This window comes from Sinocyclocheilus rhinocerous, unplaced genomic scaffold (assembly GCF_001515625.1).
Source record: "Sinocyclocheilus rhinocerous isolate Xijiao unplaced genomic scaffold, SAMN03320098_v1.1 scaffold2196, whole genome shotgun sequence".
Taxonomy (NCBI): domain Eukaryota; kingdom Metazoa; phylum Chordata; class Actinopteri; order Cypriniformes; family Cyprinidae; genus Sinocyclocheilus; species Sinocyclocheilus rhinocerous.
In genome coordinates, this window is record NW_015656189.1 from 139,897 (window position 1) to 158,390 (window position 18,494).

The 18,494-nt window shown below is 37.1% G+C and overlaps 1 protein-coding gene and 1 long non-coding RNA gene across 5 annotated transcripts; one reads left to right on the forward strand and one right to left on the reverse strand.

Moving 5' to 3' along the window:
* Positions 1–13,334: 13,334 nt before the first annotated feature.
* On the forward strand, positions 13,335–18,079 carry LOC107719869 (uncharacterized). The gene is made up of 3 exons (XR_001637558.1): positions 13,335–13,848; positions 15,145–15,146; positions 18,064–18,079. It is a non-coding gene; the product is annotated as an uncharacterized LOC107719869 (long non-coding RNA).
* On the reverse strand, positions 14,151–16,984 carry LOC107719868 (cyclin-dependent kinase inhibitor 1B-like). 4 transcript variants are annotated; one of them, XM_016527410.1, is made up of 3 exons: positions 16,883–16,984; positions 14,487–14,932; positions 14,151–14,346 (listed from the first exon to the last, which is right to left on the reverse strand). In XM_016527410.1, the coding sequence occupies exons 2-3, from the start codon at positions 14,926–14,928 to the stop codon at positions 14,288–14,290; spliced, it is 501 nt and encodes a 166-aa protein (XP_016382896.1). In that variant the 5' UTR covers positions 14,929–14,932; positions 16,883–16,984; the 3' UTR covers positions 14,151–14,287. The 4 variants fall into 4 exon arrangements, with proteins under 4 accessions (XP_016382896.1, XP_016382895.1, XP_016382897.1 ...); XM_016527409.1 differs by having other exon boundaries at positions 14,487–14,955; XM_016527411.1 differs by lacking the exon at positions 16,883–16,984 and adding an exon at positions 16,583–16,867.
* Positions 18,080–18,494: the final 415 nt, after the last annotated feature.

Consider the following 18,494-nt stretch of genomic DNA (forward strand, 5'->3'; position numbering starts at 1 on the left):
TCATGTACCGTGAAACCGGTATAATTTTGAAAAATACAGTGATATAAATTTTTGGTCATACTGGTTCGTTTGGGCATATGTGAACACGGCAATCGCGCCCGGATCCGCGCCAAAACAATCGGTCCGAGATCGCCTGAACGAGGTGGTCTCGGCTCGATTGAAAACGAACTCTGGAGCGGTTCGGTTGTAGTGAGAAAGCAATAATGGACCAACGAACCAGGCTATATCACAATTTATGATGGGTAATTACATAAGTTCCGTGAAAAGCATTAGCTTTGTTGTTTTGCTAATACTTCAACATGAACCTGTGAATGTCTGTGGGTGAGCACGTCTTTGCCATTTAAAAATTAAAGCTCACTTTGTTTTATAATGCCGTCTTATTGCTCTTCTTCCTAGTAGGTGCATTTTAAAAATGTTTTCCCGATGAATCCTGGACTCCTGCTCAAAATGATAAATTATTATTAACGACAGCTACAAAAAACCCAACAATAAGCCCGCAAAGCTGTTATTGTTCCATCCTGACGGATGACAGCTGTGACAGCTAAGTGGAATCCCGGAAAATAAACCGTGGAACTTTGACCAATGAGACAACGGTTTACTCGCGCGTGACTTGTATTAACAGATTTGGTCCGTTTAGAAACTTTGCCGTGTGAAAGCGAACCGCACTAAGAATAAAAAGCAACATTGTAATAATTTTAATCCCTGTTTCGGAACAAAGCAATCGATCTACAGGTGTGAAAGCACCCAAGCGAACTCGGGTACGGTTCGCGGGTGCGCACCCGAGTTCGAAAGACAGCGTTCACATCATCCAAACAAACTAACCTCTGACGTCAATCGAACCCGGGTGCCCACCAAAAGTACTAGTGTGAAAGCAACCGTGTTTGCAGGGTCTCCAAAAAGTTCCTTCAAATCTTTGGAGGAGCTTGGTGAAATCACTGCAGGCTTTAAAACCTGATAGCAAAACCAAAATAAAATTGTTTCACTTATAAAGCTATGAGCTCATCAAGCACTCTAAACAGTATCAGGTTAGAGTTCTTTGTCTTGGAACCTTATGAAAAGGGTTATGTTATTGTTACATGGTAAAAGTTTGCAATAAGGTCTAATTTGTTAACATTAGTCAATGCTTTAATATGTTCTTGTGTGTTTTGTGACTGGGCATGTTTATGCATAAACCCAAGTATTAATTTAAAACTCTAACAATACTTATCCTGGTTTCCCTGTTACCTGTTATTGGACAAGAGGTGAAATGTATCCTCAAAAAATACATGATTTATAGGAAACCATTTAAAGTTGAAATGTATAGACATTTTAAGAAATTAATCATTTACCTGTTGAGAGTGTGCTTACAGTCTGTGCAGTTGGATGGTTGAGCTCCAGAAAATAAAAAAGAGGTGGCTTAACAGCTACAGATCTGAAAAAAAAAAAGAAGCTGGGAATAAAGAGCCCTAACCTCTAACACATAGAATCATTTCAGCATAAAAGTGTTCTTCAGGATGATATGGTGCAGTTACTACATGTGAATAATCTTTAAAGAACCATCTTTTTAAGAGTGTACTTAATGCTTGGTTGTGCCAACTCATATATTATTTTCTTTTGTGTTTTGTAGTGCCATCTCTGTTTTGTATCCACTATATAGTGGACTGGGGGATTTCAGACAAATTTGCATTATTTTGTGGCATGAAAAAATAAAATTATAGTAATAAAAATATACATTTATTTGTACTTTAATGTGCAGTGGCACAGTTTTAATCACTGTACAAATGTTAGAGAAGGCAGATAAACTCTCCTCATTATTAAACAGCATCAAATTAGTGCAAACCTGCTTGTGGTTATGATAATATGTGCAGACAACTTTTTAAATTCAGGCTTTCGAAGGATCTCAAAACAATGAATGTCTTTTAAAGCTTGAGTTTGTCTGCAAATCTCTGCACCAGATATTTTTTAATCTGTCTCGTCTATTTTTGTCCATATAAAATTAATCAAAGGGTTCCAGAAGTTTCAAGCTCCAAAAAGAAGCACTATGATGAGCATCATACTTTGATTTGAATTGAGGGTGAATAACCACTTAAACTTTAGTCTGCTCATCATACAAACTAAATTACTGATTAACTCAATAACAAAATGTTATTGATGTGTCACCATATTTTGAATATGGTGACACATCAATAACATTTCGTCATGATGTAGTCAGGTAGTGTAGCCTACCTGACAATGTCACAATACAAAATATAATGTCAATATATCATATATTATAGTCAATATATCATATTTGCATTCTTAAGACTTATGTGTCACTTTTAATATTCACCTTTATTTGTATAGTGATACTGATTGTGTCAAAGCAGCTTTTTTACAGTGTCAAACAGGAAAATAGTTTGTCAATAATGCAAGGATTATTGACAAATTATGAAAACATTAGGAGAACCAATTTTACATTTTATTAGAACCAACAAAACAGAGGGGCATAAATCCAGAAGGCATGCAGTCTTTGTATTCCAAAGTGTGTTCAAAATCTCCACTGTCAAAATGCTGGTGTCTGAATGTGACTTTCATTCACTCCTAGGATGAGCTGGTTTCCAGTGGCTTTTATTTGTATCAGCCAATGCCTAAATGAGTCCATGTCAGACCTTGTCCAAGCAGCTCTCTTGGAATTCTTCTCAGCCAGTCTGAGATCTTCTTTAGAGGCAAATGAAATTAAATGAAAATGCAATAATGCAAATGAAATGAAATGGGAGACCACTGTGGTCCCACAGTGAACCAAAGTAAAAACAAACACACATTTACGAAAATCCCCAGAAAATAAAGTTTTGACAGTTTTTCCCCCCATAAAAGAAAATAAATTGTGTGCAAAGGAGAGACCCTTTGGCTGAAGCGCAGGTCGTCATCCCTGAGAAAGCTTTAGACGCACAGAGCTCGGGGGAACCTGTCTTCCATGAAGTTGTCCACTTCCTCTTCATCATCCAGCTCCATGTCCAACTCATTGTCAAGGCCACAACTACTGAGAACACTGACTGAGCGGCAAGTGAAGAATACAATGCGTTTAAGCTTCTTGTTGTAAAATAAGTAATTGAAGTAATTAACGGTGAGCGTGATTTCACCAAGTACAACATGTTCCTTGATCAACATCCTTGTTGATCATGGAACAACATTCCAATCAACCAATCAGAACTGAGCTATAACTTTTCAGGAAATATCTGCTTTAGGCTTAAAATCAGGGTTAGGTGCTTCTACACCCTTGTTAATCAGCTATCATTTCCCTCTGATTTTAGGAATAAATTATGGGTAAGGTTAGGTTTAGGGGTAGGGATTGGGTTAAGTCTATATTTTTGGACAATAATGTTGATCCAGGATCATCAAAAGATGTTGATCCAGGAACATGTCTTACTTGGCAAAATCACGGCGACCTTGAAGGAACACAGGCTGCCTTCCTCACCAAAGGGGTCAGAGTCAAGGTCTGGGTTGTAGCTATAGATGTCACAAAAAGAGTAATTTTCCAGCTAAAGTCAGCTCTTTGATGATTCAGTGATGTAATCTTCCAGTTCAGCTCTCTTCCAATAGTGTCTGTGCAATCAGTAGGTCATTATCATCAAAATCATATTCATATAGAACATAGATCTATTACACATAAATACCTACTTTATTTATTGTTTTTTTTTTCATTTTGAAGCTAAATTCAACTTATTTGACATTGTAGACATTTACAGTATTTGATACTGTACATTTGAGGCACCTTTAATTTGTCAAGTAATGTCCCTTCTAATTATTGTGTTCATATGCTCATATGCTCAACTATGCAAAACTGGGAAAATTTGTAGTAGATTTGTGATGGAACGCTGATAAAACCTCTAAAAAACATACTCTCAGCTGTTTTAAGCCAACAGAGCCTCTTAGTAAATGTAATCAAACAATAGGGAACATTAGTGACAGACATATGGACAGACAGAAGAACTACTAAACCAAGATCACTGGACTAAAAATAACATTACCTTCCAAAGGATCCAATGTTAATTAAGAGGATATTTGCTTTCAACTATGTGAATTTCTCAGTAGGGCATTACTTGTTTGTTCTGTACCTTTCACTTTGGATTCTTAGGTAAACCAGTCAAAATTTGATGCATGTTTTTCAAACAGACTTTTATGGAAATATATGAACCAGACAGTAATGCTGCAACATGTAGTCTAAATATGTTAATTCTAATGTTTAATCTGTGATTCAGTGATTTTTGATATGTGAGGACTCATGGTCCTATGGTCAGATGTTCTTTGTCACAAAATTGTTTATTTATCACCTGTTATTTAAATTGTGATTAAATTATATACAGAAAACAAGTAAAGAATGCTTCCTAATCGCTGGAGCTGTCAATTACTTTAGCATGAACTCTGCATTGCTGCCAAAATTCCTGTTATGATCAATGACGCGTCTACACTACACAGTGAATCTCTTATTTGAAAGTGAAAGTGACATGACATATGGTACACTCAGAATTTAACCCATCCAAGTGCACACACACACACACAGCAGTGAGTAGTGAACAAACACACCCCCAGAGCAGTGGGCAGACATTTTTGCTGCAGCACCCAGGGAGCAGTTGGGGATTCAGTGCCACAAGGGTTGTGGTATTGAGGGTGGAAGAGAGCACTGATCATTCACTCCCCCCACGTACAATCCCGGTTCTGGACTCAAACCCACAACCTTTGGGTTACAAGTCAGACTCTCTAACCATTAGGCCACAATTGCCCCTATTTACTTGTGTCTTCACTCTGTTAGTTATGATGAAAGCATTCATGCTTATTTTATGTGCCAAGATGTTTCCCAATCATAGCAGTGCCTGTTTACATTGAAGTATTAAAGTAGACATTTTAAAGGGTTTAAACTGTGTTTAATTTAGATGGCTAAAATCAGGGTAGAAAATGCCTAACAAGGATTTTATTATTGACTTTGCTGCCTTCCTGACTCTGACCTTTCCACACTCTCACCAAACATAATACTTCTGGGGGATTTTAATATACATATGGATAATGTTAACAACACTCTCACCAAAGATTTCACATCCTGTTTGGACAGCTTTGGATTACAGCAATATATAAACTTTCCCACACACATTAAAGGACATATTCTGGATTTAATCTGCTGCTCAGGTGTTACACCTGTTGTAAAGCAGATTTTTTTTCCCTCTTTCTGACCATATGCTGCTCTCATTCAGTGTTAATCTCTCACTCTCCAAATCTAACCCTCACGCAATATAACATTCCGAAAAATTAAGGATATCAACTTGGACAATATATCCTCTAGCATCACTAGCCTCCCCAGTGCCAACAGTTTTGTTTTTTTTTACCCCGGATGAACTGCTCTCTCACTACAATAACAATCTTCATAACCTTCTCAATAACCTTGCTCGACTCAAAACCAGGACTGTCTCATTTACTCTCTCTGCAACTTGGTTCACTTCCACTCTTTGACAATTAAAAACAAAAGGACGACAACTCGAAAGACTCTATAGGAAAACCGGTCTCACTGTGCACAAGGACATGTATTTAAACCACATTCTTCATTATAAAGACTGTATTTCTAAATCCAAATCCACATACTATTCTGGTTTAATCAGCTCAAATGAAGGAAATTCAAAGGCCCTCTTCTCCTTACAAACTTCACAACACCCCCGGATTCACTTCCTCCTCACCTGTACTCTTCTGATTTCTGTAACACTATATCAGTTTTCTCTTTAAAAATCGAACACATTCACCAGCAACTTATGTCCACTTCTGCTCCGAATTCACCTGTCCCAGTTTCATTTGCCCCCACCCATTCACTCTCAGCATTTACCTTACCATCAGTAAATGTAATTTCCAAACTCGTTAAAAAATCCAAATCTTCAGCCTGTAAATTAAACCCGTTCCTACTGTTCTTGTAAAGGCCACCCTCCCCTCTCTGTCCCCTCTCATCACAGATATCATTCACTCTTCCCTTACCACTGGAATTGTTCCTTCTTCTCTCAAAACAGCTGCTTTACTCCAATTCTCAAGAAGCCTGGTTCAGACCCCAAAAACCTTAATATTTTTCCTCCTCTTCCAATTCCAAATCTCCAAAATACTTGAAAAAAATAGTTGCTGCTCAACTCCATACCCATGTCTCCTGCAATAATTTATATGAACAATTCCAGTCTGGTTTTCGTCCCCTTCATAGCACAGAAACAGCACTCCTTAAAATCACTAATGACTTCCTCCTAGCGGCTGTCTCTGGTTCACTATCCATTTTCCTCCTGCTTGATTTGAGTGCGGCCTTCGACACAATTTCACACACCATCCTTGTGGACAGAATCTCCTCTATTGGTATCACTAGTGGCGCTTTTCCACTGCATGGTACGGCACGGTACGGTTCACTTTTGGGGGGTTTTCCACTGGGTACAGTACCTGGTACTTTTTTTAGTACCACCTTGGTTGGGGTTCCAAGTGAACCGTACTGTTACCAAAACGTGACGTGTAAACTCTGCTGATCACGGATTGGCCGGAGAGAATCGTCACTACCTGCGTCACTGAAATTGCACCACAAACACAACAGAACCATTAGATTAAAATCAGCACAGCCAGCGAATGATCGAACGCAACCAAAAAGTGGACAAGAGCTTGGTGGGGTGACGTGGAATGAAAAATTTTTTCAGGAGTCGCGGCAGTAGAGGCGGCGCGACTATAACGACATGTGAATAATCCCGCCCCCTCTAAAGCGGTACTTGTCTGTTGAGGAAGTACAGACGTTCCTCTCGTTGATAACAGAGGAGCGGATCCAACAAGAGCTTGGTGGGGTGACGTGGAATGAAAAATTTTTTCAGGAGTCGCGGCAGTAGAGGCGGCGCGACTATAACGACATGTGAATAATCCCGCCCACTCTAAAGCGGTACTGAACTGCAGTGGAAGCGCAAACCGAGCCGAGCCGAGCCGTGCCGTACCGTACTGAGCCGTGCCGAGCCGAGTCGTACCACGCAGTGGAAAAGCGCCATAACACACCCCTCAACTGGTTCCATTCATACCTCTCAGGCCGCACTCAGTTCATTCAGTTAAAATCATTCACCTCCCATCCAGTCCCTGTCACCACAGGTGTGCCCCAGGGCTCCCAGGGTTCATCATTTACCTTCTTCCCCTTTGTTACATCTTCCGTAAACATCAGATTCACTTCCATTGCTAAGCAGATGACACCCAGCTCTATCTTTCAACCAAACCCAACTCCAAACTCCCACCATCCTCCCTCACCAATTGCCTCCTTGACGTAAAATCCTGGTTCATTTCAAACTTCTTCAAATTAAATAGTAATAAAACAGAACTTATTCTTATACACACAAGATTAACATTAAACAAACTCCATATTTTCACTTAGCACCCCCTCTATCCATCACATCACACCCATTCTACAACAACTCCATTGGCTCCACATCATTTACCATATCAACTATAAAATACTTCTCACTTTTAAAGCCATTCATAATCTCACCCCTTCATATCTTTTTGACCTCCTCCATATTGCCACACCCTCTCACACTCTCAGATCCTCTTCTTCCATCCATGTCTCTGTTCCCCCTGTCCGCCTTGTTACTGCTCTGGAACTCACTTCCACCTGACCTCCGTAACACAGACTCTCTCCCACATTTTAAATCCAAACTCAAAACCCATCTGTTTAGAATAGCTTACTCCCTCTGACCACAACTGCATTGCCTTTTTAAAATTGTATTGTATTTCATCATCTTTAATTATTGTAATTGTAATTGTTAATGATGTATGGTGACCTTGAGTGTCAAGAAAGGCACCTATAAGTCAAGTCACATTTATTTATATAGCGCTTTTAACAATACAGATTGTGTCAAAGCAGCTTTACAGTATCAAATAGGAAAATAGTGTGTCAATAATGCAAAATGACAATAGTAAACACTCAATTTTCAGTTAAAGGCAGTTCATCATTAAATTCAGTGATGTCATCGCCCCGGCTCAGTTCAGTTTAAATAGTATCTGTGCAATCAAGTCGACTATATCGCTGGATATTAAGTGTCCCCAACTAAGCAAGCCAGAGGCGACAGCGGCAAGGAACCAAAACTCCATCGGTGTCAGAATGGAGAAAAAAACCTTGGGCTCTGGTGGAGTGGGCCCTCACACCTAGGCCTGAGGCGTAAGCCAAGGCTATAGCATCCACTATCCAGTGAGACAGTCTCTGCTTCGTAACCGGCAGCCCTTTAGAACGGACTCCGAAGCACACAAAGAGCTACTCTGAATGTCTAAACAGGCCAGAGCGCTCAACATACACTCTAAGAGCCCATTGGGGAGCGCTAGAAGGGTGATGACTTGTACTCTAAATGGTGTGGAGAGCACTTTCGGCACATAGCTGTGTCTCGGTTTGAGGACGACTCTACAGTCGTTAGGCCCAAACTCAAGACAGGAAGCACTGACTGACAGTGCTTACAGGTCACCCACTCGCTTGATCAACACTAAAGCCAAAGGGAGGGTGGTCTAGGAGACAAGGTCTTCACTGGGGATCTGTTTCTGGGGCTCATCAAGTTGTCCTGGTCTCTGCTGACATTCAGGGCTGTAGAGGTCACATCTCTAGGTGCTGATCCACCATCTGGGCTGGATACGGACTGGATCCGGGTGACTGCAGTGACCATCTGATCTATATACAGACTGGATCTGGTGGCTACGGTGACCTCGGAATAAGAACGAGTTATGCATTAGGACTATGCATTCCGTTAGTTTTTCAAATTGGTATGTTTCACAACATACCACAAAGAAATATAGAGCTGAGTATCATCAGCATAACAGTGAAAGCTGTTATGAGGCAGAAGTCTCTAAACTCATCCTTTCCAATCATCCTACTACTTGTCCGTATTTTATCTACTTGTTTTTCTTTGTGTGTGCGTATATATGTGAGCGTGTATAATATATATATATATACCTCTATACCTCTTTATTCACTGCTACGAATTGATGGCGGTCAGATAAGTACGATTTGAACCATGCTAATGCACTTCCACTAATGCCAACAAAGTTTTCTAGTCTATGCAAAAGAATGTTGTGGTCAATAGTGTCGAACGCAGCGCTAAGATCCAGTAGCACTAATAGAGAGATACAACCACGATCAGATGATAAGAGTAGGTCATTTGTAAATCTAATGAGAGCAGTCTCAATACTATGATACGGTGTAAATCCTGACCGGAAATCCTCACAAATACCATTTTTCTCTAAGGAATATAATTGTGAGGATACCTTTTCTAGTATCTTGGACAGGAAAGGGAGATTCGAGATCGGTCTGTAATTAACTAGTTCTTTGTTATCACGTTTTGTTTTTTTAATGAGTGGCTTAATAACAGCCAGTTTGAAGGTTTTCGGTACATATCCTAATGACAATGACGGATTAATAATAGTCAGAAGAGGATCTATGACTTCTGGAAGCACCTCTTTTAGGAGCTTAGATGGAATTGGGTCTAACATACATGTCGTTGGTTTAGATGATTTAACAAGTTTACCTCCAGCTAACTTGATCAAAGTTGACATGATGAATCCTTTATTGACAAAATAATATTTCTTTAAATAAAATTTTGCTTCAACTACTGTAATGCTCAGTAAAAATACATCTTTAAACTATTTAGCTGGCAAGTTAACTTCAACTTACCTAAAAACCTAATAAATGGTTTAAAAGCACATTTGAAGGTAACTCTATAGTCCTTTTAAATGCTGATGTTTGACGCAACCAGTTCAATATAACTAATAATATAAGCAGTGGAAACTGGCAATGCCCTAAACCAAAACCTTGTGCACTTGCATGTTTCTAGCCTAATACTGCTTGGGTGGAGGTTTTGCAAGGGCTGTCAATACAATACATATTTTAAAATTATTTAACTGATTACAGTTTTTCTGAATTGCTAAAACACATTTATTGAAACCATCACTCATTTTCTCAAAAGCTTAAACACAAATACACAAACTAACCTTTAAACTAAATACACAGGACCCCTGACTCTTCTGGCAAAATCAAGCAATGGCTTCAAAACCATTTCACCTGTACTCAAAATCAAACAAAGCTTTCAAATCATACACACATTAGTCAATAATATACACACCACAGATCATTTATTAGACACTACATCAAAAAAATAGAGAAAACAGTGTCCAGTGCATGGAGTTACAAAAAAAAAAAAGTTTTTACATACATATAAAAAGGAATCAGAGAATTCATCTACGTCGCAGGCAAGCAATAGGAAAGAAAACCCTCTGGTGTGGTGGATCCAGCCTTGAGAAGACAGCACATTTATGTCACCACAGGCCAGTTCTTCCACCCTAACGTGTTAGCCTTGTAATTCTACAACACAACACACAAGATTCTCTTCCACTCTTCTCTTGCTGTTCTCTGAATTTTACAACTGATTATGGTGGCCACAGAGAATCTGCTCAGTTTAGGTTGAATGCTTTGTCCTGCCTCTGTCATTCCATGCACAAGAACATGGTCTATCACAGTAGCTCTGATTTCATCTGAAATGACTGTTCTTGGTCTAGCTCTTCCTCGTCCTCCTTTTCCTCCACCTCGTATACGCACTTAACTTTCGCTTTCTTGTGTTTAGAGTTTTGCATCACAAGTTTATCACAATGCAAATTGCATTTTAGTGAGTGAGAATGTGTTTAGAGTTTTGCAAAAAAGAGTGCATGAGATTTGCAAATAGAGCCTAACTGCCTGAACGTGTTTAAGGTTTAGTTGACAAACAATACCATAGACATCTGTTTTTTCATTAAAAGTAAAAAAAATGAAGTAACTTGTGTTTGGCAAGCACAAACTCAAACATGGTCTATCACAGTAGCTCTGATTTCATTGGTCTTACTCTTCCTCATCCTCCTCTTCGTATACACACTCTTCCATACCTCTCAGATTGATGGATGCACCCATGCCATCTGTGCACTTTGAACTGGCTTGTACATTCACATATGTAAAAACAAGTGTGAACAGTTTTGAATTATTGTGTAAATGATGACAATCGTGTTGCAGTTGTGCTTAACTTTTTCTTTCTTGTGTTTAGGGTTTTGCATCACAAGTTTATCACAGTGCAAATTGCATTTTAGTGAGTGAGAATGTGTTTAAAGTTTTGCAAAAAAGAGTGCATGAGATCTGCAAACAGTGTCTAAACTGTCTGAACTAGTTTAAGGTTTTGCAGAAAGAGTGATTTGGCAAAATTCTATTGAAATCACTGATCATTCAAGTACAAAATTTTAAGTTTTTTAAAGTTATATTTATGGTATTTTTTAACCTTTATTTTAATAGGACTGTATAGATCAGGAGTCACCAAACTCAGTCCTGGAGGATCGGTGTCCTGCAGAGTTTAGCTCCAACTTGCCTCAAAACACCTGCCTGGAAGTTTCAAGTATACCCAAGACCTTGATTAGGTTCAGGTGTGTTTAATTAGGGTTGGAGCTAAACTCTGCAGGACACCAGCCCTCCAGGACCAAGTTTGGTGACTCCTGGTATAGATAGACAGTATAAATGGGACAGCGGGATCACAGCTGTGAAAACTATAAAATTAATGAAAAATATGAAACTAATTTATACTCTATATTCTATTATAATCAAATAAAGACACTTACAAATAAAATTGCTTTGTACAATAACACTAACATGTTTTAACAAGTAACATTCAATCATATTGGAGTATACATGGCTACTAATTCACAAGATACCATGCAAAGAACAGAATACGGTGAACATATCTGCAACAGAAGCTGTGGGGTAAAAGCCACTAATGTCATCATTATAGTGCATAATACAATATTTAATTGGTGATATAAAGAGGCACTTGAAATATTTCTCCCCCAAAAAATGGCACAGCATAAGGCAACCGTGAGTTTTTTAAAAGTAAAACAGAACAGGAGCAAAGTACACACACAATATCATGTAAACCTTGCTACATATTTGGTGTGTAGAAAATTTTAAATATTTGTTTTCTCATACATATGTGATTGTGTATAAAATGAAGGTCCTTGTCTTTTGATGAGGTAGAGCACTAATATATTTTAAAAAGATTTACAATTTAATGGATTGCTTTAAGAGGAAGTCACTGAACATATGAGAAATGTCTAGCATGTGTGTTTGCAATGAATGCAAAAAAATAACAAAATAAAAATAAACTCATCTGTCTTAAGGAAGCTGAAACTTAAATTAGAATTCTACAAAACAAATTAGGCAGTTTAACTATCAGCACGTGGGTTTGGTTTATTGGCTTAATTTGATGTTCCTAACAACTATTCAAAGGGAATTAAAGCAACTGTATGTAGTTTCGTGTATTTCTGTGACTTTGTGAGTGGAATTCACCGTCCTAAATATATCGCTTGTTGCTGCCGATTAGGAATCCGCCCTTTACATGGAATTTCGTACCTGGTCACGACAATTACATACTCCCAAACAGATGTTTAAGGGGAATGGGGGAAAGAAACAGAAGCTTATCGCTTTGTTAGAAATCAGTGTACCATTAGAATGATTTTAAAACTGAGATTAAGGTTAAAAAGAAAATTACAAATTACATACAGTTACTTTAAAGCATTCTATTTATTGTGTAGCAATTACTTTGGTTAACTGCGTCAGCTGCCTCTTTAATATCAAAAAATCTCAAATGTATGGCTAATTCAGCACATAATCATACCTTATATCTCACATGCACAAAGCAAAAATACAGTAATATTAAAAAAAAGTATTGTAGAAATGATTTATGAAAATGTCCTCGCAATTGATACTTGTAGTAATACTACAAGTAATATTCAAACCTAAGACACATAATAAGGTAGCTTTTCAACATATCATTCCATTTTCCCCAGGTGTGCAAGATGGAGCCTCATGCACATAAGAAACTTGGTCGGACACTCCTCAAATAATATTTTAAGGGCAATATCCATTTAAAAACATTTTTAAACATTTTTTTTACATAACTCCAAAGATATCAAAGTATACCTTATGTCTCACATTTACTCCCACATTTATATGCTTTTTGAAAAGCATTAATGGCTCAGGTTACATACCTTGTTTTTGGGTTACACTTTAGCTTGGGGACCAATTCTCCCTATTAACTAACTATTAGCTATAACTTTTGCCTCAAACTCCTAATTTGCTGCTTATTAATAGCAAGTAAGGTAGTTGTTTAGGTAGAAGTTTAGGTATTGGGTAGGATTAAGGAATCTAAAATATGGTCATGCAGTATAAGGCATAATGTGCTTAATAATGTGCGTGATAAGTACTAATAAACAGCCAATATGGTAGTAATATGCATGCTAACAAGCAACTAGTTAATAGTGAGAAATGGTCCCCAAACTAAAGTGTTATCCTTTTTTGTAATATATAAAAACAGGAATATAAATAAATAAAAGTGGAACAGAATAATGGTAATAGATTGTTAGCTTATAGATTGTGTGCACTGATGCCACTTAAGTTTAATACCAAACGGTCTTTTTATAGTGCATTTCTGTAAACGTTCACAGTTATTGTTTATGTATATATACTGTATATTCAGTGCACTACAAAAAAATAAAGAACACACTATTTATATAGTGCATTCCTAACATTTTCAGAACTTATTGTGTAACAACATGGAACAATAAAATATATTTAAAAAAATGTCTTTTTCATTTAGTCATGAATTTCAAATGTATTAGTTGATTTGGCAAGAGAGTAAATTCTCATTCAATTACTGGAATTAATTGCTTCGAATTATTCAAATGCACTATAAGATCTGCATATTAGTCATTTAAGTTTTTACATGTATTTAAATCTCATGATTCCATGTTGTAACAATAAAATAGGTACCTTTAATAGGCACTGCGTGTAGTGAAATATATACAGTGGGTACGGAAAGTATTCAGACCCCCTTAAATTTTTCACTCTTTGTTATATTGCAGCCATTTGCTAAAATCATTTAAGTTAATTTTTTTTCCTCATTAATGTACACACAGCACCCCATATTGACAGAAAAACACAGAATTGTTGACATCTTTGCAGATTTATTAAAAAAGAAAAACTGAAAAATGCTCAGTATTTAGTAGAAGCACCCATTTGATCTAATACAGCCATGAGTCTTTTTGATGCAACAAGTTTTTCACACCTGGAATTGGGGACTGAATACTTTCCGTACCCACTGTACATACACATCTGTGTATATAACATGTATCTGTGTGTGTGTATGTACAGTATATACATCCTATTAAGCCATTGCTGGTCAGTTAGAAGAGCTACATGTGCCGATAGTGTTTGTACATTTATACAAAAAGGTCCAATGTCTGTTTACTGTCCTGATGAAGCTTTGTGATCTGGAAACCTTCTTTTTGTCACTCTGAAAAAGTCTGAAAGAGAGAGAAAAATACATTTTAGAATTGTAATATAAAAATACCACATAGTTTTGATCAAAGTCCCAATTACATTAGTCTGGCCATAACCGAGTGACCTTGAGAATGAAATGTGACAACTAAATCTACCGTCTCACCTGTGATGTTTGCTTGTGTGTGTTTGACCCCCAGCAATGCAGCCATTCTCTTCTCTGACTTGGTTCCCCTCAAAGTTCCTCTGGTCCGCAGCTCCAGATATTTCTCTGTGGCCATAGCTGGAGACGAACAAGCTTCCACTGTTGTTTGCTTTGCCATACCAGGCCTGACCACACAGCTATGGTAGAACACTGGCACATCCTGGCACTGCAGCTCCTCCCACTCAATGCAGCCGGGGACTGGCTGGTCCCTCTGAAAGTCAAAGTTCCAGCGCTGTTTGGCGATCTCAACATTCATGCAGAATAGCCTCTGGAAGTCCTGCTGCAACTGCTGGTGGTCCACTGGGCCAAACAAGTTCCGCCGAACCACTGCTGCCTGAGGCTTAATGTCCTCCTCCTGCCCTTCCAGCAACCCAAAATAACATGCATCTGGTGTCAAGGACATGTTCCTGGGACAAAGGAAAGAAATGCCCTAAAAGAATTCAATTTAGAGCACATTAGAGTACATTTTTTTTACTAATGTAGATAACAAAATCATATGTGTGGAATGTCTTGGCATTTGTCATGATGTCATGACTGGCATATTGGTGATTTTTAGTAGATATATGAAGCCAGTTCTCTGTAAGTTCGCACAGGTGTCCAGGAAGATCAAGCAAAAGAGTAGTGGATCACATTAATGACGGACATGTTCTAGTAGCATCTGACTAGCTTTGATATTTTTTAATCTAATGCAAAGACATTCAGACATTGTAAGTGTGACGTAACTGTCCAGTTACTTTTTGGGGTCAATGTGTATGAGTCAATGATAAATAAATATTCTTATATACTCTCTGTGCTGATGAAAAATGCCAAGAGTGTGTATGTGTGCATGCAAAAAAGATTGTGCACCATTCCAAATAGAACTGAGATTTTTTTTTATTTTTTAATTAAATTTAAGGAATTGTATTGTTAACTAAAACTATTAATAAAAATCATTTTCATTAACTTTTTGTTTCTTTGCTTTTCATTTTTTCTTTCTTCTTCTTTTTATTTTATAGCATTTTAGTTTAATGATTTTATAAATGTCAAGTGGTAATAAAATTTTACACCTTGAAAACAAATAATGTAAACAAAAAAAGTTTAGAAAGATCAAGAAATAAGTTGCCTGACTTTGCTAGATGACTTTGATTTGGTGGAGAGTTTTCAAAATAATTTTCTTTTCTTAAAATCTGCTAAATTACTTATTTAGCAGATTTGTTCCAAAATAGTTAAATTCTTTTTTAAAAGAATCCTTTAATTGGGGCTTTTTTCCTCTATATTTAAACAAACAAACAAACAAACTTTTATAACTACAATTTCTTTCAAAAATTTTAGTAGTAATAATAACATTAAAAAATAAATATCAAATTTTAAAACGTCATCCAACAAAGTTTTTAAAATAAAATTAACTGTTTTAAAAACTGCCTATTTATTTTTCCTAACTATTTTTGTTAAAGAAATGCTAAGATTATGCCAAATTACTTAAACTCATTTTAAAGAATCCTTTTATTAATGTTTTTTTCCTTCAGGATTTCTTTAGTTTGGTATACACCAAAATATCATTTTAGAAATTAAATTAAAAGCTGTATGTATGAATTGCACTTTTAATGTACATTTTTAATGAATAAAAAATATATACGAGACATAAAAAAGTTATTTTAAATACATTTATTTGTATTGTACGATCACACCATCATTAGTCATTACCACTGCAGTAGTAACGAGGCTTGTTTACGTCGAAAAAGTAGGCGCGGCACGCCTATCAAATTACTAGTACACACTACACTACACACTATACTTCACAAGTACACACTACACACGCGCACGAGAGAATAGAAAACATCAGGAATGACTGACGAGGTGTTCTGTCACTCATTGCCAATTACGAATAACAATCATTGCCAATAAAACAAGACATGCATCTCAAATCCTCTCTATACAGACAGATAGATATATAGATAGATAGATAGTTTACTTTTACCTAGTACTTACCTAGTACCTAACGTTAGTACTTTTGCAGTGAAAAGTATAGGCATACAGAAATTTTCCATATCAACAACAACCAAAAAAGATTAACTCACCATTCGAGTAAAAGCAGAGCTCTGGATGAGGGATATTAAATCTACAGTTCACGTTACTATACACTTTCTGACCAATGACAGAAGCTAAACGACCTGAACTACAACCACAATAAGAGCAGCGAAGCCCTCAAACTAATAAACTCATCTGCAGTGCGTTGTTTGTTTTGATGGCAGGACTGCCCGTTGTCACGTGACCCGCGCAGCACTACTGCATTCAATGTTTAAATTATAACATGTCAAATAACACAGATTTTTTTACTCACTGCTACTAACAACACACTATGTGTAAAATGAACGTACCTTTTCTACGTTTGACGTTGCAGTGAGGTGTATGTGGAAAGTAGGTCAAATCCCCCAGAACCCCCGCGCGTGACACACATTCGGTGTTTTGCTCTTGTTTATGTTCAGCCAGTGTTCAGCTCGGGCGCGCGCTCAGGAACTCCAGTCACGTTGATATGCAACGTGACAAGGAGGAGCCTCACACAGCATTTGATTTTCTCCTGCTTACCATGAAGAAATGGAAGAGATGAAGCATTTTAATGTTTTTGTTTAGGAAAAATGCATACAGTGAAAACACAGAACAGGCATGGTACATTTTAGGTTGTAAGCCTGTAATGTTTATTTGACTAAATTACAAATCTTACAGTTTTCCTATTCCTATTTTCCTAAGTTGGTTATTGTTTTCGAGTATGGCTGGATTTCAGTTTTTAGAAGAATGTGATTCAGTAAGTTCTTCTGCAAATTCAATAGATCACCTTTTCCCATTGAAAATCAATAGCTTTTCTATGGGATTACTTTTGTGCCAATTAAAATGAATGTAATTTTTCAAGAAACTTATGAAAATATAAATTGAAACTGAATAAAATGTCTTTGAAACTGAAAAAAAAAATTAAATGCAGGCAAAATCTTTGACTTCGTTTTTAATACACTGCATGTTTTGCAACTGTTTTCTCTTCTTTCATTAGCTGATCTGTACTTACAAATGCGCTTCCAGAGTTTTCATTTACGCTACTAAAGTTTCCGTTTATGCTTCTGAAGTTTTCATTTACGCATCTGAAGTTTTCGTTTGCCATTCTGACACAAATCTCTCGTGGGGGCGGGGCTAGCAGCAGTGTGTTCTCATTGGCTACTGAGTTTTTGATTGACAGCTTCTTGACCTGGAAGTGAATGCGTCAGTGACAGTGTTGCCTTGCAAGTGTGGATGTGAGCATGTGTTAGCGGCTTCCAATTTCATTTTAATGATATAAAAAGATATATAAAGATTTTTTAAATTATTATTTTATCAGTATTTGTCTGCTGCTACACTACATTGTTGAGATGATTTCGTAGGAATCATCATTATCATCAATCATCCTTGTTATCAGGATACTTGCGTAAGTTTTCTTGATTTAGCCCAATCATTACAGGACCTGGTTATCTACATACAGTTACAGTCTTCAATTAGATCATATTTGCTTCGATTAGTTCATATTTTCCCCCAGCACATACTGTACAGTACTAAATGTACTGTATCTGACAATGACCAATGCCATTTTACAAGAGCGCTCTCAATCACTGCCTGATTCGCTGCCCAGAGCGCTATCTACTTTGCCAATGTAAAACCTTTTACCATAAAACTATGCCCAGAATTGAGATATAATATAATGATGACATTTTCGAGATTTTTTTGTACTTCTGCTTTAATTCTATGTACTTCTATTTGTGTTATTTATTGGTGTCTTTGACAGTTCTGTATTAATATATTTTTCTATCTTTCAAATCATTGCAAGATTAGTAGAAATCGAGATATGGGACATTATTCGATTTAGAGGGGTATTAAGACCTCATTTCTTATAAGTAGAAGAAATGAATGGGCAGTTCTTATAGGGGAAGTCCCATACTATATGCACACCTCATATGAAACCATTTTACT